Here is a 20,000-nt window from a genome sequence, read left to right as displayed (position 1 = left end):
ACGTTGCAAACGTCACTAACACGAAGCCGTTGCGAAGCCTTCACATTTTGATCACATGACCCACGGGGGACGCCACAATGGCCACAACTCTGGAAAACGGTTATAAATCACTTTTGGTCATTTCTGTTTGTAACTTTGAAAGGTCACTAAATGAACAGTCGTAAGTCGAGGGCTATCTGTATGCAGGTGCACGTAAACACACACGTGCAGGCACCTTTTAAAAACAACAACAACCACCACCTACCACCAGCTTCACTGCCTAAGCCAGAGGAACACAAAGAGATTTCTTATCACCTTCGCTTCAACAAAAAGCAAATTTAAAAGCTCTCCTTTAGCGGAATGCTTTGACTGAGCAGCCCAGCCAGTAAAAGTCCTGCAACTGTAAACTTCAGCTCCTTACCCTCCATCCCAAGGCTACATACACAAACTTTTTGGGTCTCGTCTTTCCCACAATGACGCACACAGAACTCTTAAGGGGAAGCAGGCGGTGGCAAAGGGCTGCCTAAGGAATCTGCAAAATATCTCCCTGTGCTTGAACATATGGGGGCATGTCAGAAAAGGCTAGGCTGTAGCCTCCCAGATGGTTTGGAATTTGAAATGCAACACCTTTATTTAAATGAAAACAACAACAACAACAACAACGCTGTTGGGAAGCTTTCAAACAAGTCAGGTATTGCCTGAGAGCAAAGTTTCACAATCTTAAGGAACTTTTAATAATAATAATAAATAATAATTTTATTTGTATACCGCCCTTCTCCCGAAGGACTCAGGGCGGTGAACAGGGCAAACATATAAAAATACAAAGATACAAAAGTTAAAAAAGAATTAAACACAATGCCCAAGCTAAAACAATAAATAAATATATTAAAAACAACAATAAAATCCCGACCCATCCCCCATCAGGCCAGGCTGGCTTGTTCGAACAAATAAATCTTCAAATCCGGGCTTCAACTCCCAGAATTACCCCGCTGGCAAAATTTGGGGAGCTGGTTCACGCATCTTAAAAAGTTGCTGTGGTTGAAAAACAATGCTTCAGAACCACGGCCTGAACTGGCTATTTTTTTTTTAATGTAATTTTTATTGTCCCAAAGGTGCTTTTTTCAGGAGGCAACTGGACGTTCATGTTTTCCTATGAAGACGTTTCGCTGAGGATACCCAGCTTTTCATCTCCACTCCGAACCAACCCAGTGATGCCCTCGACGTGATGTCCCGTTGCCTGGAAGCGGTACGAACCTGGATGGGGAAGAACAGGCTCCAACTCAACCCGGCCAAGACCAAGTGGCTCTACGTACCGGCATCGCGTGTCGTCCAAGATTTACCGTCTTTGGTTATGGGGGAAGAGGTGTTGCCTCCCATTGATAGGGCGAGCAACTTAGGCGTCCTCCTGGATCCAGGACTCAATTTAGAACATCATATAGGAGTCGTGGCCAGGGGGGGGCATTTGTCCAGGTTTGCCTGGTGCGCCAGTTGCGCCCCTATCTGGACCGAGATGCCTTACGTACGGTCACTCATGCACTCGTCACCTCCCGTATAGATTACTGCAACGCTCTCTACATGGGGCTGCCCTGGAAGACCACCCAGAGGCTTCAGCTGGTGCAGAATGCGGCCACGTGGGTTGTGATGGGAGCATCCTGATACTCCCATATTATACCCCTCCTGCATGGGCTGCATTGGTTGCCGGTTGCCCTTCGGGTGAGGTTCAAGGTGTTGGTTCTTACCTATAAAGCCCTACATGGCTTAGGCCTGGGATATTTACAGGACTGTCTGCTGCCAGGAACGACTTCCCATCGCTCTGTGCGCTCACAGAGCGGGTCTCCTCAGGGTGCCATAGCCAATGTCGGCTGGCGACCCCCAGGGGGAGGGCCTTCTCTGTTGGGGCGCCTGCCCTTTGGAATCAGCTCCCCCGAGAACTTTGGATGGCCCCAGATCTCCGGTCCTTTCGTCGCGACCTAAAGACATACCTTTTCCAACTGGCCGACCTGGACTGAAGACGGGGGTTTTAATTTTGTTTTAATTATTGGTTTTTAGTGGGGCTTTGTAAATTTAATCTCTTTTAATATTTGTATTTATTGTTGTTTTATTGTTGTTAGCCCCCGAGTCCTTCGGGAGATAGGGCGGCATATAAGTCCCATAATTAAATGTAAATTAAATTCTCGTCCAAGAAGCTTCTTCAGCTCTGAAGCTGAGGAAGCTTCTTGGATGAGAAGCGAAACGTCTTCAAAGAAAAACAAGAAAGTCCAGTTGCCTCGTGAAAAAAAGCACCTCTGGGATAAAGCTATGGCCTGGATGACTGAGAATTTCCATGGACATAATTTTTATTGAATTTTCTTTTGTTAAGAAGACGAAAAGCAATACAAGTATTACACAAGAACCAAAGGAAATAAGGGGAAATAGTGAGTAAGAAAATACAAAAATAAAAATATTATAGGAAACAGCTTCCAGTCTTTTTGACAATGGTTATACATGCATTAGGGACGCGGTGGCTCAGTAGGTTAGGACGCTGGTCGGCAGTTTGGCGGGTCGAATCCCGAGTGCCACGTAACAGTGTTACTCGTCCCAGCTTCTGCCAACCTAGCAGTTCGAAAGCATGTAAAAATGCAAGTAGAAAAATAGGGACCACTCCGGTGGGAAGGTAACAGCGTTCCGTGCGCCTTTGGCATCTAGTCATGCCGGCCACATGACCACGGAGACATCCTCGGACAAGCGCTGGCTCTTCGGCTTTGAAACGGAGATGAGAACCGCCCCCTAGAGTCAGAAACGACTAGCACGCATGTGCGGGGGAAACCTTTACCTTTACCTTTATACATGCATTGATATTTTCCCTTCTATCTCTCAGGTTACATAATTTTTTACTTCCATAAGCTACCCTTTTTAATCTTCACATCCATAAATCACAAGTTCATACTTTTTGTTGAACAAAAAGTCTACAGGAAGTCCTCAACTTATAACAGTTCATTTAATGAGCATTTGAAGCTACAACGGCACTGGAAAAAAGTGATTTATGACCGTTTCTTCACACTTAGGACCACTGCAGCATCCCCATGGCCACGCGTTCAAAACAGACTCGTATTTATCACGGTCGCAGTGTCCCAGGGTCACGTGATCGATCCCCTGTTGTGACCTTCTGACCAGCAAAGTCAATGGGGGAAGCCAGATTCACTTAACAACCGGGTTGCTAACTTATCAACTGCCAGAATGACTTAACAACTGTGGCAGGAAAGGTCGTAAGATGGGGCTAAACTCACTTTACAAACGTCTCACTTAGCAGCAGAAATTTGGAGCTCAATTGGGGTTGTATATTGAGGACTACCTGTATGAGCAGTTTCCAGTCAGGAATAAATGCAATGTTGATGTTTCCCCTGGCAAACAAATTATTTTTTACCATTTTTTGGGGGCGAGTTTTATCATCTTCACCAACTTGTTCCTCCGTGGCGGGTATTTTAGAATCTTTCCATTGTTGTGCATACCGTTGTTTGCAGCGGTGATCACATATATAAAAAATAATTTTTGTTCTAGATGTTTGTCCATTAATCCCAACAAGAAAAGGTCAGGTTTCAGTTGAATGTTTTTTGTAACAGTGTATACATTGGAAACCTTTTTTTTTACAAGTTCACCAGGCATCACAAAAGGACCCTTTGTGTTGCAAGTATTTCCAACCTAAATTTGAAGTACCCTTATTACATTCTGGCTAATTTTTCTGGAGTCATATACCAACAGTACATAATTTATAGACATTCTATTTCAAGTTATAATAATGTGGATTTCAATCCTCTCAACCACAGGTTTTCCCACTGTTTCAGCAATACGTTATGTCCAAAATTCTCAGCCCGTTTTCTCCTCCATTTCATATTTCATGGAGAGTTTATACATTCTGGGCATCACACGTTCATCATTTGTACAGAATGCAATTCCATATTCTGCCTCTTGTTCAATTCCAAATGTCTGTCCTGTTATCTTAGGCTGAATCTTCTTCTTAGCCGTGCGTACAAAATCCACTGAAAAGTAAATCGCTCTGCAGCCAATTACTCTGGATTTCATTTTATATTCCTATACGCGTACCTTATATGCTACGTAAGTTAACTATTTTTGCACCTACCGTTTCTATTCTGAAAAAATAAACACAGCACAAGACACATAAAAAGAGTTTTTGGGAACATTCTGCGTTCACATTTATTCCGTACTCTCAATATGGGTCGCAGTGGCTCAGTGGCTTAGGACGCTGAGCTTGTCGATCAGAAGATCGGCAGTTTGGCGGATCGAAACCCGAGTGTCGCGTAGCAGAGCGAGCGCCTGTTACACGTCCCAGCTTCTGCCAACCTAGCAGTTCGAAAGCACGTAAAAATGCAAGTAGAAAAATAGGGACCACTACGGTGGGAAGGGAACAGCGTTCTGTGTGCCTTTGGCGTCCAGTCATGCCGGCCACATGACCACGGAGACGTCCTCGGACAAGCGCTGGCTCTTCGGCTTTGAAACGGAGAGGAGCACCGGCCCCTAGAGTTGGAAACGACTAGCGCGCATGTGCGGGGGAACCTTTACCTTTAATACAGTAGTTTTTAACATTTCTACCAACATTAACTTTACTGTACCACAGAAAACCATGCCATCCAAACCTCAGACCACGCTCTTCAAATCCTAAAATTATTTTATTTCTCAACAGCACCCACAATCCAGGATTGTGTTAGCTTTTTTGGCTGCTGCTGCACATTGCTGGCTCATAGTCAAGCGATCCTCCACTAGGACTCCAAGATCCCTCTCACAGTTACTGTTTTTAAGCCAAGTCTTGCCGACTTAAACTTTGGCCTCGGTTATGCTTGTCAAGTCGAGGACTACCTGTATTTCATCCAAAATAAAAATTCACAGCAGCAAAAGCTGCCGGGCCAGTGAACCATAAAGCCAGGAAAAAGGGCCCTCAGCACACCGACCAGCCCAGGCTTGGGAAAACAGCCAGGTTTTTTAAGAGTTTTATAAAAGGCGAGCAAGGGTTGAGGCCATTCTAATCTCAAGAGGAAAGGATAATTCCCAGAGCAGGGGCCACTGCAGAAAAGACCCTGCTACCAGCTGACATCCTTGACTGACAGAATACAGGAAGTCCTCAACTTACAACAGTTCATTTAGCGACCATTCGAAATTGTAACAGCACTGAAAAATGTGACTTGTGACCCGTTTTTCCCAAGTGCGACCTTTGCAATATCCCGTGGGTCGCGCGATCAAAATTCAGGTGCTTGCCTCCAGCTTCACATTTATGACACGGTCGCTGTGCCCCAAGGTCAAGCGATCGATCCCCTTTTGGCGACCTCCTCACAAGCAAAGTCAATGAAGGAAGCCAGCTTCACTTAACAACCGGGTTACTAACTTATCGACGTGCAGGGATCCACTGAACAACGGTGGTTAAGAAAAATCGCAAAACGGGGCAAAACTTTTCACTTAACAAACGGCTCGCTTTAACAACAGAAATTTTGGGCTCAGTTCTGGTCGTAAGTTGAGGACCACCTGTATAGGTAGGTGGACCCATTGCATATTTTCGATACCAGCTGCTATGAGGTTACAATCCTACCTCTACCACTTAACAGGGAAGACGCTTTATATTTTTCAGCAGGTAAGAGGAGGACCAGGCTAAAATTTTAACAGCAGACTTTAAGGAATGCAAATGTCCCATATTATATATATAAAAAAAGATGATCCCGACTACATGATTGCTTGGGAAGATTAGACAGACGGGGAAAAAAAACAAACTGCCTCCGTTTCTGTATTCCTAGTAAATCTCAAATTACAGGTAATCCTCGACTTACAATTCATTTAGTGACTGTTCGAAGTCGCAACGGCACGGAAAAATGTGAACTATGACCTGTTTTTCACACTTACGGTTGTTGTGGCATCCCCATGGCCCCGTGATCCAAATCAAGATGCTTGACATCTGCCTCTTATTTATGACCGTTGCAGGCAGTATGCTGGGGGGGGGGGGTTAACTGATCCCCTTCTGACCAGCAAAGTCAACGGGGGAAGCCAGATTCACTTAACGACCGTGTTACTAGCTTAACAACTGCAGTGATTCGCTTAACAACCACGGCAAGAAAGGTCGTCAAACGGGGGCGAAGAACTCTCTTTACAAACGTCTTGCTTAGGAAAAAAAAATATTGGGCTCACGTTGAGGACCACCTGTCCTTTCTCTGACAAGCAAGGTTGCCATCAGAATGTAGGAAAAACCAACTAGGGGAGATATTAGGAATCTCCCCCCCCCCACCCAAGAACAGACATGTCAAGCTCAAGGCCCGCGGCTGGATCTGGCCCACGATGGGCCCACCTCCAGCCCGTGGGGCTGCCTCAGAGAGGGTGAGGGACTGGCCCTTGCCACCCTGGCCCACCCGAGCGTGAGGGGCCCGGTGGTGCCCAACAGCAGCCCCGACCCACCGGCTGCTCTGGTCTGAGCGCTGAGGCCGCTGGGTTGGCCCTCCGAGCGGCAGGCGGAGGCACTAGGGGTGGAAGGCACGTGATCCGACCCACTGGACGCACAGGAAGCAAAGCTGGGCTGGGCTCCAGGGTCATGGCACCCCGGAGGCTCAAGGGCTGGACCAGGTGCCTGCCTTCCACCACCCAGGGCCCCAGACTGCCCGTGCCGCCATTCAGGGCCCCGTGTGGCACAAGAGGGATGGCGAGGCTCCTCTGGTGGACCGGGTGCTGGAGCCTGCCCCAGTCCCGCTCCCCTTCCACCGGAGACTGCCAGTGTCGAGCCCCGTGGGCCCGGCACTCCGTGGAGGGGCGGCCTCGCGCACCGGCCTTGCGCCTTCTTCCTCCCTGGCCTCGAGCAGTCTCCGTGCCGGGTGGCCGTGTCGCTCGCCCGTTTCCTCTGCTGTTGTCATCCTTCCTGGTCGTCCTTCTACGTCGGCCAGCCTCCAACCACTTCCGGGACTCAGGGCGGCCGTGTCTGCGCAGACGGACCATCCGGCCGAGCCTGCCGAGTGCCAGCTGCTCCCTGCGTCCTCGGCCGCCTGCCAGCTGCTTCCAGGAATGCTGGAAGGCGCGGCCGACCAGACGAATCCTCCTGCTAGGCCTGCCGATCGCCGGGTGAGACCTGGGTCCTCGGCCACCTGCAGGCTACTTTCCGGGACCCAGGCAGACGCGGCTGAGCAACCGAACCCTCCTGCCAGGTCTGCCGCCGAACAGCTGTTCCAAAGCGCAGGACTGGACTTCCTGGGGTTTGCGGAGGGTGGTTTGGGGCGCGGATCCCCTGGTGTGGCCGGGTGTGGTGGGGTTGGGCACCTGGGGTTCAGGGTAGGGGTTACCTGGTGTACTTACCTGGTTGGAGGCGGCATGCCAGATAGCGGGGAGGCGGGTTGACACACACCCGTGCGGATGGCGTCTGTAGATAGCAGGAAAAGGGGATAGCAGCAAAAGGAACTATGGGGGGGGAGGAGGGTTTATATGGATGTGTGGGCGGATGTTGGTCTGTGGCGTGAGGACGGAGCCCCCGTACCTGATGGCTATGTAAGCGTTGGGAGCGATGTGCTACCAACGCCGACTTTGTTTCCACTGGAGCTGAATAAAGCGACCTTTGTTTTGTCACACGTTCCTGCTGGAGTTCCGTGTTTGCTTCTATCCGAGGACGTGATTGTGACAGCCGGATCCTGCCCAGCCCTACATAGGCGCCCCCCTGCCCCCCATGCAAGCGATGTTGTGCTGGCCGTGCCCCCCACCCCGCCCCCAAAGGGATGCATCCCTCAATGAAACTGAGTTTGACACCCCTGCCCAAGAAGAACATAAGCCCACTTGCTCTGCTCAGAGTTCCGCTGGGTTTCCTCCTAATCTGCCTTTTCAAATTCCCCTGGAAACCAAGACCGCGAGCCTTGTTGACTTGGAAGTCCTTGGAAAAGACCCAGGTTAGGTTCCCAAGTGTTGAACCCCGAAGCTGCTGCATCCTCACCTGCAAGAACTGCATGCTCACCTGGGCTGGCGTCGAGGTCAGGGTGACGGCAGGTTTGAGCGGAGCAGCTCCCGTGTTCCCTCCGGCTTGGCTCTTCACGGGCTGCAGGACTAGCTGCTTGACGGGACGTCCGGGCTGCACCAAACGGTGGAGTGTAGCTGGGGCCCCGGCTCCAGGGGAGACTTTGGTGGCCAGCACTGCATTGCCTGAGACAATGGAGACCCCGGGCCGCAAGGGGGTGCCCGTCAGGACCTTGGCGAAGGTCACTTTGCCCCCGTTGGCTGCCCCAATGGGCTGGGCTTGGATCTGGGCCACATGAGCGCCGGTCATGGAGCTTCCCGCCGGGGCCTTCAGAATGACGATTTTGGGGGCTGGAGGGGGCCCGGCGCTTTGCTGACCGCCAGCTGAGGAAGAGGGCGCAACCGTTGAGGTGTTTGTGGCTGACGAGACCCCCATGAACGGGTTGCCCTGGCTGAGAACCTCCTGATCCTGAGGGGCCTGCAGGAGCCCTGCTTGATCTTGCTGGGGCAGATCGGTCACGGACTCCGGTTGCGTGTTGGGGAGGGGCAGGGTCTCTGGTTGGGAGGGCTCCGTCTGAGGGGCAACCTGCTGGTCTTTGGAGCCTCCTGCTAAGGAGTCCAGGCTCGCTCCGGAAAGCCCCAAGGCCTCTTCAATGGGGTCTGGAGCGCCCTGGTTAAAGCTCTCATCGGTCAATGAGTCCAGGCCAAAGAGGTTGGGATCGTCAAAGAGGTCCATGATGGGGTCAGCCATGACCGAAGGAGAAGAATCTAACTTCCTGGCTGGGGAAAGGAGGTGACGAAGAAGTCCTTTTGCCAACAGCACTCTCTTCCTTTCTCCAAGAGTCTCAATCAAGCGGGCTCCGCCTCATGAAGGAACGCACACGTTGTCCGGGACGGGCTGGAAAAGAAAAAAGGATGGGTTAAGAACATCTCACCTCATTAGCCCTGGGCTCCTTCAAGTCCAGCTTTTGTTTCTCACAGACGGTTATGGGTGCTAGTAAGCAGGAGATGGAAACCGAGGCCTTTTCTACTCATTCCTCCTACAACTAGAATTGTTGCTCAACACGGCGATTTCAAAACTGAGTGTCTTGAGGACACTCAAGGAAGCGGTCGATCGGGAATTACAGCTTAATCATCAGCTGCGTGAAGAAGACACAGGTAGTCCTCGACTTACAACAGTTCACTTAGTGACCGTTTGAAGTTACAACGGCACTAAAAAAAAAAAGGGACTTACGACCGATTTTCACACTTCAAAACTGCTGCAGCATCCACAGGGTCACACAATCAAAATTCCAGAGGCTTGGCAACCGACTCACATTTTATGACAGTCGCAGCGTCCTGGGGCCAGGTGATTTTACCTTTTGCGACCTTCTAACAAGCAAAGTCAACGGGAGAAACAGAGTCACTTAACAACAGTGTTAATAATTTAACAACTGCAGTGATTCACTAGAGAACTGTAGCGAGAAAGCTGGTAAAATGGGGCAAAACTCACTTAATTTGGGGTTCGACTGTAGTCGAGGACTATCTGTATATGAGTCAGGGTGGCGCAGTGGTTAGAATGCAGTATTGCAGGCTAAGTATGCCGACTGCCAGCAGTTTGATCCTGACCGGCTAAAGGCCGACTCAGCGTTCCATCCTTCCGAGGTCGGTAAAAGGAGGGCCCAGACCGTCGGGGGCAAGATGGTGACTCTGTAAACTGCTTAGACAGGGCTGTAAAGCTCTGTGAAGCGGTATGTAAGTCTAAGTGCGACCGTGTTTCCTCAAAAATAAAACCAAACCGGAAAATATGCCCTAGCATGGTTTTTCAGAACGCTCGTAATGTAAGCCCAACCCCCAAAAATAAGCCTCAGTTAAGACTGTCAGCCAGACTGATGCATTTAGTACCGTATTTCCCTGAAAATAAGACCTAACCGGAAAATAAGCAAAACTTAATATAAGACCCCGTCTTATTTTCAGGGAAACACGGTATTATCATTGTCATTGACTCAGCCTTCCATTCTTCTGAGGTCGTCACTAAAAGGAGGACGCAGATTGTTGGGGGCAATAGGCTGACACTGTAAATTGCTTAGAGACGGCTTTAAAGCTCTGTGTATATAAGTGCTATTGCTATTGCAGTCTATGCATCTTGACTATGTCCCCACTAAGTGTCATTGTAGCCAAGAAATTAAAAGACGCTTGCTCCTCGGAAGGAAAGCCATGGCAAATCTAGACAGCACACTAAAAAGCAGAGACATCACCCTGTCAAGAAAGTGCGTATAGTGAGGGCTATGGTCTTCCCAGTTGCAATGTATGGCAGTGAAAGCTGGACCATAAGAAAGGCTGAGCGCCAAAGAATTGAAGCCTTTGAACTATGGTGCTGGAGAAGACTCCTGCGAGTCCCTTGGACTGCAAGGCGATCAAACCGGTCAGTCCTAGAGGAGATCAACCCTGACTGCTCTTTAGAAGGCCAGATCCTGAAGCTGAAACTCAAATACTTTGGCCACCTAATGAGAAGGAAGGACTCACTGGAGAAGAGCCTCATGCTGGGAAAGGTGGAGGGCAAGAGAAGAAGGGGACGACATAGAATGAGGTGGCTGGATGGAGTCACTGAAGCAGTAGGCGTGAGCTTAAATGGACTCCAGAAGATGGTAGAGGACAGGAAGGCCTGTTGTCCATAGGGTCGCGATGGGTCGGACACGACTTCGCAGCTAACAAGTGTCATTTGCAACGAAGAAAAACTCTCATTCCATCCAATATTAAACAGGCAGGGTGCTTTTCTATGAACAGCAATATGAGTGAAGCATACCCCAACGACACTTTCCAGGATATATTTCTATTTCCAGGTGCTGACTCAGCTTTCAATCGGCAGCACATCTATATTCTACTAAAACTCTTGTGTCTTGTAACCCTTAACTGGGCAAAATGGTGCCTTGTAAGGAAATGGGCCAACTTACAGAACGCATCAAAGACCAAGGCCCCCTGACTCTCATAATTGGCAAATTTTATAAAACATTTGATGACATGATAAAGTCATAAAATATTTCCAGCGCGGCTGTTTTGACTGCGTTCCACAGATCAACTGGGGTTACTTTCTAGGCAGCTACATCTCTGAATCTGTCCCGATTTTATTTTCCAGGGAAGAGTGTACGTTCGAAGTTCTTCGTTTCTGAATTTTTAAAACTTTGCACCGACATTAGAAGCTCTGCCACTGTTGCAAGGCCTTGAAGAATCTGGTAAGGAAATACCTCTGAAACGATAACCCCAGTGGGTCGCGGGTTGTTTGGTTTTGAATTAAATCAACCCCAGAAATGTGTTTGCCCCCTTTAAAAAAAACAATAAATGTTGTATTTTTAAGCTACCAGCTCTGCGTAAGAGGAGGAAATAGTTCGGATGTTTGGGAGCCAGCAAAGATGTTACGTCTCTGAACTGAACCAGCAATTTCACTGCTATTACTTCCCACTTCCTCAAAGCAAGTTCACGACAAACTGCAGGAAAAGCAGATCAGACAATTACATAATGGGAACCCCAGGATGCAGGACAGGAGCCCCTTTTTAAAGATTTACATAGATCAGGGGTAGGGAACGACGGCCCTTTGACGGCTTGTGGACTTCCAATTCCCAGAATTCCTGAGCCAGCTCTGGCACAGATACGGATACACCGGACATCAGTAACAGCTGCCAGTGCTTCTGGACCTAATTTAAAAAAGGTTTTTATTTATTTATTTATTTATTTTATTATATTTATATACCGCCCTTTCCCTGAGGACTCAGGGTGGTTTACAGGGAATTAAAAATCAAAACATACAAAAGTTAAAAACCAGTTAAAAAATATTAAATTCACCCTGTACATTTAAAAACCCGTTAAAATTTTCTCCTCAGCCTGGGCCCGGGAGCTCGAAGAGCCAGGTCTTCAGGCCCCGGCGGAATGATCGGAGGTCGGGAGCAGTCCTCAGCTCCACCGGCAGCTGGTTCCAGAGGGCAGGCGCTCCCACTGAGAAGGCCCTATCCCTGGGTGTCACCCGCCGGCAATCTCTCACCGGCGGAACCCTGAGCAGACCCTCCCTGTGGGAGCGCACTGGGCGAAGGGCGTTTGATGCCGGCAGCAGGTGTTCCCTCAAATACCCCGGACCCAGGCCATGTAGGGCTTTATAGGTGATAACCAGCACCTTGAATTTCACCCGGAGGGCAACCGGAAGCCAATGCAGCTCGCGGAGTAGAGGTGTTACATGGGAGTATCGGGAAACCCCCATCACAACTCGCGCGGCCGCATTCTGCACCAGTTGAAGCCTCCGAGTGGTCTTCAAGGGCAGCCCCATGTAGAGAGCGTTGCAGTAGTCCAAACGGGAGGTCACAAGCGCATGAGTGACTGTGCGTAGGGCGTCTCGGTCCAGATAGGGACGCAACTGGCGCACCAGGCGAACCTGTGCAAAAGCCCCCCTGGTCACGGCTCCTATGTGATCTTCAAAATTGAGCCGTGAATCCAGGAGGACGCCCAAGTTGCGAGCCCTATCAACGGGGGGTAACACTTCACCCCCCATCATTAGAGGTGGAATAACATGGTTAACCCGAGACGCCGATATGCACAGCCACTCAGTCTTGGCGGGATTGAGACGAAGCCTGTTTCTCCCCATCCAGACCTGAACCGCCTCCAGGCACCGGGACATCACGGAGAGGGCATCACTGGGTTGGTTCGGGGTGGAAAGAAAAAGTTGGGTATCATCAGCGTACTGGTGATACCCCACCCCAAAACCACGAATGATCTCGCCCAGCGGCTTCATATAGATGTTGAACAGGAGAGGTGAGAGAACCGACCCCTGAGGAACTCCACAAATGAGAGACCTCGGGGCGGATCTCTGCCCTCCTGTCAACACCAACTGCGAGCGGCCCCGGAGGTAGGAGAACCACCGTAGAACGGTGCCTCCCACTCCCAACCCCCTGAGACGCCGCAGCAGGATACCATGGTCGATGGTATCGAAAGCCGCTGAGAGATCTAATAGGACCAGGACAGAGGAGCAACCCCTGTCCCTAGCCCTCCAGAGGTCATTCACCAGTGCGACCAATGCCGTCTCCGTGCTGTATCCGGGCCTGAAGCCCGATTGGTACAGGTCCAGATAATCAGTTTCCTCCAGGAACAGAGGGAGCTGATGCGCCACCACACTCTCAACAACCTTAACTGCTGTTTACTTTCAAAGCCCTAAATGTCATAAAAACAGAAATACCGAGCTAACACCAGTTTATCTAAAAAAAAAACAAAAAAAAACCCTAAGCATGGCTGGATCTGAATGGGAAACCAATCTCAAGAGATTTAGGCTAGGCGGGGAGGTTGGAAAAATGTTGGAAGAATGCAAAAGCAAACTGCAGGGAGTCCTCGACTTACAACAGTTCGTTCAGCGACCGCTCAAAGCTGCAAAGCCACCGAGTAAAGTGACTTACGACCATTTTCCACAGTTACAGCCTTTGTGGCATCCCCATGATCCAAACTCAAACATATTTCCTATTTGTGCCGGCTCCAATGTCCCAGGATCATGCGGTCGGTCCCCTTTTGCGACCTTCTGACAAGCCAGGTCAACGGGGAAGCCAGATTCACTGAACAACCGTGCTAACTCATGTTAACGACTGCAGAGATTCACTTAACCACTGTGAAAAGGCATAAAATGGGGGCAAAACTCACTTAACAGAAATTTGGGGCTCAACTGTGGTCATAGATTGAGGACCACCTGTATAAGGGAGAATAGCTTTTTAATAACGGCAGTCTGATTTCGAACGACGTCTCGAAGGCTCAAACTGGCATTAACCTCTTTAGACTTCCAGGCACTCGATCCAAGATAATCTGTGCCTCACCATTTTAAAATATATGCTCACCAATGAAGGCAAATATACATGTCCCAGGATAACGTCACAGGATCCAATCTGGGTCGGTCACCGGGACTGGAGGTTTAATCTTCTGGGATTCAAAAGACCAACCCAAGTTGGATCCTGCAAAACAGATGCTTTCCAACTCTGGTATGGCAATAAACTTGACTTCTGGTGTATCTCGGTTTGATTTCTGCCTGCATATGTTCTCTGCTGTATCCAGAATCGCAAAAAGGGCATATGGCCGGAATCACTTCGTGTAAAATGCCCCCCAAATAAAGGCTGAGCTCACCAAGAAGAAGAAAAAAGGCAACACAAATCACAGTTCCTAGAAATGCAGCTGATGAACTTGAATTATAATCTCAGACTTCTCTTTAAGAGTTACCCATTATTTTTGTTAGTGCGGTATATTTAATGTGTGGATGTTTTGCTATTTATTAGGTGAGCACACGGCCTCTTGTCATTAGAGGGGAAAAATGGGCCACCGGCAATTATGTCAAAGGCTGTGCATCACGCACACTGCCGTTTGAAAGCTTGTGACTTTGCTCAAATTGTCCAAGCAAGCTTTCGCAGATCAAAGAAGACGGTGTTCTACGGCGTCTCACCATGAGGCAGAAATTTGTGGCACCTACACAAGTAGCTTCTGCTGAAAAGGAAATTAAGGTAGACCAAGTCTCGTTTCTACCATCTCCACTCAGAACGTTGGACAAGTTGACTTCTTCCTCCGACTCCAGTCTGAAAACTATAGGACGAATGGAGACCTTGACCAAATATGAGATTTGTGGTTTCCCCAAGAAGTCAGGCTTATATATCCAATGAAATAAGCTCATCAGATAAAGGGTTAGAGCCAGCCTACAGACACCGCTCTTCCATCCAAGACAGCGGGCGTCCCAGCTAGGGATTCAGAAGCCTGTTTGTTGCCTGTTTTGGACTGTTTAAAAAAAGAGATAGGGAGATTTATTTATTTTTTAATCTGGCCAATCCTATAATTTAGATCACGACTAATGTTTTGCCTAGTAAATCACAAGTTGTCAAGAGGCCTGTCCTGAAGCACCAAGCAGCCGACTAAACCAACATGAAATTAAAATAAAAGCCAACCTGAGCATCTTATTGAAATAGACAAATTAAACGTAAAGGAACGTTAATAGTTTAAAGCAGTGTTTCTCCACAGGAAGATGTGTGAACTTCAACTCCCAGAGTTCCCCAGCCGGTGTGGCTGGTGAGGAAATTCTGGACTTCAGCTCCCAGAATTCTCAAGTCAACTCCTTGGCCACTTGAAGAGGTGTGGACTTCAACTCCCAGAGTTCCCCAGCCAGCGTGGCTGGCGAAGAAATTCCGGGAGTTGGCGTCTATACATCTTCTAGTAGCCAGGATGGAGAAACACTGCTTTAAAGGATGATATGGATTTAATATCCATGATCGTTTCCCACCAAAATCCTGGGAGCTGCTGGACATTTTAATGATTCAGTGCTGAGAATTCTATATTCAATCTCAATTTCTTCAAAGAACCAAAAATGCTCTAAATAGCATACGGAGGTCACAAGATCCCAAATCAAGTTGCTGAATCTCTCAGGTAAGTTAAGTACAGGCAGTCCTCAACTTACAACAGTTCAGTTAGGGATCGTTCAAAGTTACAACTCCACTGAAAAATGTGACTTATGCTCTTTTTTATTTTTTTACAGTTACGACCTTTGCAGCTTCCCCATGATAACGTGACGAAAAATCAAATGCTTGGCAACCAGTTCATTTTTATGATGGTCAGTGTGTCCCGGGGTCATGCGATCTCCATCTGCGACCTTCTGGAAGTCCACCGGGAAGTCAGATTCATGTAACAACCGGGTTACTAACTTAACTTGAAGAGCCTTGGTGGAGCAGTAGGCTAATGCCTCCTTAAGTAACACCAGCTGCCTGCAATTAGTACAGGTTCGCATCCCACCAGGCTCAAGGTTGACTCAGCCTTCCATCCTTCCGAGGTGGGTAAAATGAGGACCCAGATTGTTGGGGGCAATAAGCTGACTTTGTAATAATGCCGCTTGGAGGTGTGTGTGTGAAAGCCCTAATAAGCAGGCATATACATAGAATGAAGGCTATTGCTAAGCACACTGATTTGTGCCTAAAATTGTAAGCCGCCCTGAGTCTTCGGAGAAGGGCGGGATATAAATGGGATTTTAAAAAAAAACCTACTGCAGTGATTCATTTAACAACTGTGGCAAGAAAAGCTTTAAAATGTGGTAAAACTCACTTACAAATGTCTCACTTAGCAACAGAAATTTTGGGCTTAATTATGGTTGAGGACTAGTGATTGTTCATGATCTCTGCCAAGTGTTTATTCCAGTATCTGATGCTAATATACGAGAACCTCTACTATAACTCTACAATTTGATTATGAACCCTACCTTCTTTGAACAAACGAGAGTCATCTGATTTATTAAACAAAAGGAGGAAAATCTTCCAAATATATCAAGTTTATTACATTATAATGCTCTATGGGTATCCAAAAGTTCATTCCTCAGGGTCTAAAAAATTGAAGCAAAAACTTCTGAACAGGCCACGATAGACAGCTATGGACGTATTATGCTGACTGCCTATTGTTTAGGAAAAATGGCAATTTTCCCAAAAAAAAATAATAATTTTACAACACAATTGATGCTGTCATAATTAGCAAAGGTTTTTTTTCCCCCCCCTTTATTTTCTTTTCCAATTTTTGTTGCTCTCCTGCCCCAACCTGTTTGGTTATTATTGAATCTGTGTGATGTTTTCTTGTGTGAGTCATTCAAACAAAGAAAGGATGAGAAATTCAGCAAGGGCTACAAACAGCTATGTTTGCAAATGCCAATGTGTTCCTCGAAGATTTTTCCAATATTCTCCGATTTATAGTATCACTGATAAAATCCGGACTGCATAATACGTATACATCAAGAAAAACAGGAAGGCAAGGAAATGTTCCCCCCCCCCCGAAGATATACAGGTTGTCCTCGACTTAGGGCCACAATTGAGCCTAAGATTTCTGTTGCTAACTGAAACATTAGTTAAGAGAGTTTTGCCCATTTTATGACCCTTCTTCCCACAGTTATTATTATTATTATTATTATTATTATTATTATTATTATTATTATTATTATTATTATTATTAATTTAATTTGTATACCGCCCTTCTCCCGAAGGACTCAGGGCGGTGAACAGGGCAATACATAAAAACAAGATACAAAAATTAAGAGAGTTTTGCCCATTTTATGACCCTTCTTCCCACAGTTATTATTATTATTATTATTATTATTATTATTATTATTATTATTATTATTATTTTAATTTGTATACCGCCCTTCTCCCGAAGGACTCAGGGCGGTGAACAGGGCAATACATAAAAACAAGATACAAAAATTAAAAATTATTAAAAAGTAATTAAACAACAATGCCCGTAATAAATTAATACAGATTAAAAGTTAAGATCCATTTATAAAATCCAACCCCGTCCCATCAGGCCATGAATCACTGCAGTTATTAAGTTAGTAACATGGTTGTTAAGTGAATCTGGCTTTCCCATTGACTCTGCTTGTCAGGAGGTCACCAAAGGGGATCACGCGACCCCAGGACACTGCAAGCATCATAAATAGGAAATCAGTTGACAGGCGTCTGAATTTTGATCATGTGGCCATGGGGATGCTGCAGCAGTTGTGTGAAAGTTGTCACTTTTTTCACTGCTGTTAACTTTGAACGGTCACTAAATGAACAGTTGTTAAGTCAAGGACTACCTGTGGATAAATAAGAGATTAATGCTCAATGCAGGGAAGTTATATCCAACTAAATCTATTTGTAGAAATGATGGCTTTGATAGAACTGTATCTTATCTAGCTTCCATGGGCAATTTGGGACACGAAAAGCTAATAAGCCCTGCAATTTAAAAAAATCATGGTCTCTCCCATATGTACCATCTTTCCACATGCAGAAAATTTAGTTAATACAAGCAGAAGTATTGAAAATGGTATATTTTAACTTGATAGGGGCTGAATTTTATTTCTGACTTTTTGAATGAATTCTGGGAAAAAACAATATAAATGAATAGTCCCTTTTTTAAAAAAATAAATAAATCAAAGTTAGCTATATACTTCTGAAATCTACTTTGTTCTCCGTTTCAAGATCACGTGAAGTACTAATACCACTTTACAAGGCCACACCTGGAATACCGCATCCAGTTTTGGTCACCACGATGTAAAAAAAGATGTTGAGACTCTAGAAAGGGTACAGAGAAGAGCAACCAAGATGATTGGGGGACTGGAGGCTAAAACATATAGGGAACAGTTGCTGGAATTGGGTATGTGTAGTTTAATGAAGAGAAGGGTGAGGGGTGACATGATAGCAGTCTTCCAATATCTCAGGGGCTGCCACAAAGAAGAGGGACTCAAGCTATTCTCCAAAGCACCTGAAAGTAGGACAAGAAGCAACGGATGGAAACTAATCAAGGAGAAAAGCAACCTAGAACTAAGGAGAAACTTCCTGACAGTTAGAACAACTAACCAGTGGAACAACCTGCCTCCAGAAGTGGTGGATGCTCCAACACTGGAGCTTTTTAAGAAGAGACTGGACAGCCATCTGTCTGAAATGGTATAGGGTTTCCTGCCTTAGCAGGGGGTTGGACTAGATGACCTCCAAGGTCCCTTCCTCCTCCTCCTCCTCCTTATTATTATTATTATTATTATTATTATTATTATTATTATTATTATTATTAAAACCACAAAGTTCACCAACAGAAGAAGCCTGATATAAAAATAATGGGTCAGGAGAAACAAATGTAATATATTTCCAAGCAACTAGTTTTTGTACCAGAATTAGAGAACAGAAGATTTTCAAGCACAGGTTTTCTTAATTTCTACTGCTGGGAGGAAATTTGGGGCTTTTAATCACTAATGTTAGAACTACTGGAAACTTGCTGAACTATTGCAAATCTTACTAGCAGAACTCCGTCTAGTTTTCCTGCTCATTGCATTTGAAAATAGCAGGAACAAGAGTTCTAAAAATGTTGCTCTTAAGACAAAGTCACTCAGTTTAGTCAAAACTGTAAAACCAGTGTCCTTGCAGTGTCCATTGTTAGAGAATTTACAGAAAAGATGTTGAAGCAAGGAACAGAAAGTTTACGGATATTATCCAGGAACATTAGGATTACTTTTTTTTATAGCACTGGAACTCAACATTTGAGATGGAACTTGCAAGGCTGAGAAAGTGTTTCAGGGAAGAAATATATATATATTCATTTATTTTTACTAGAATTGGAACCTCAGATTTTTATTTTTTCATAGGAAGGTGTCTGTTCAAAAAAAAAAAAAAAAAAGCTTTTGGGCCATATCACAATCTCTTTCTTCTTTTACGTGTGTGGCACCCCTAACCTCAAGCCTGAAACCGGCCACTGTAAAAAAAGGGGAAAGCTCAGGTCCCACGTGGCCTACAAAGGATGTCCCGTCTGCAAAAAGGTGGAAACATTTGCTTTTCACCTGGCTAATAAAGAACAGGATAGCAGAGTTGGACGGAAACTTTTGAGATCTCCTAGTCCTAATCCTGATCAGGGGATTGGACTAGGACAGGGGTAGGCAACCTCGGCTCTTTTATGACTCATGGACTTCAACTCCCAGAATTCCTGAGCCTTGGTGGAGCAGTGGGCTAATGCCTCCTTAAGTAACACCAGCTGCCTGCAATTAGTGCAGGTTCGCATCCCACCAGGCTCAAGGTTGACTCAGCCTTCCATCCTTCCGAGGTAGGTAAAATGAGGACCCAGATTGTTGGGGGTAATTAAGCTGACTTTGTAATAATGCCGCTTGGGGGGTGTGTGTGAAAGCCCTAATAAGCAGGCATATACATAGAATGAAGGCTACTGCTAAGCTTGTAAGCCGCCCTGAGTCTTCGGAGAAGGGCAGGATATAAATGGAATTAAAAATAAAAATAAAAAAATAAAAAAATGAACTGCATGCTACCGTTAAATCATGACTGATCTCGTGGGTGAGAGGTAAAGAAGGCGAGAGGTTTAGAAACACTATTCCTAACATTCCTCAGAATTAAATACTTCCCCCCCCCCCCAATTGTCTTAGGATCTTGGCCCCGCTGGCTAGGGAGGATGAGGATTTAATCTGAGACCAGACCTGGGGAAGCTTCTCAAATGTCCCAAGTCTCGTGGATCAAAATAACCTCAAGCGGATAAAACAAACGGGATTCCATACCTCACAGGCCAGAGTTGGGAACCGA

The 20,000-nt window shown here is 46.5% G+C and overlaps 1 protein-coding gene across 4 annotated transcripts in view; it reads right to left on the bottom strand.

The window, feature by feature from the left end:
• The window catches only part of CHD8 (chromodomain helicase DNA binding protein 8), a 103,584-nt gene that overhangs the window by 71,132 nt on the left and 12,452 nt on the right, over positions 1–20,000 (bottom strand). For 2 of the 4 annotated variants that reach the window (XM_083377611.1, XM_083377613.1), the window contains exon 2: positions 7,919–8,836. In XM_083377611.1, coding sequence (XP_083233737.1) covers positions 7,919–8,689 — 771 coding nt within the window. In that variant the 5' untranslated portion in view covers positions 8,690–8,836. The remainder of the gene's footprint in view (positions 1–7,918; positions 8,837–20,000) is intronic. The other 2 variants (XM_083377612.1, XM_083377614.1) reach the window with 1 other exon arrangement.

Source organism: Vipera ursinii (assembly GCF_947247035.1).
Source record: "Vipera ursinii genome assembly, chromosome: Z".
NCBI classification, from domain to species: domain Eukaryota; kingdom Metazoa; phylum Chordata; class Lepidosauria; order Squamata; family Viperidae; genus Vipera; species Vipera ursinii.
The sequence above is the reverse complement of the archived record's forward strand: the minus strand, read 5'-3'. Positions and strand labels throughout refer to the sequence as shown.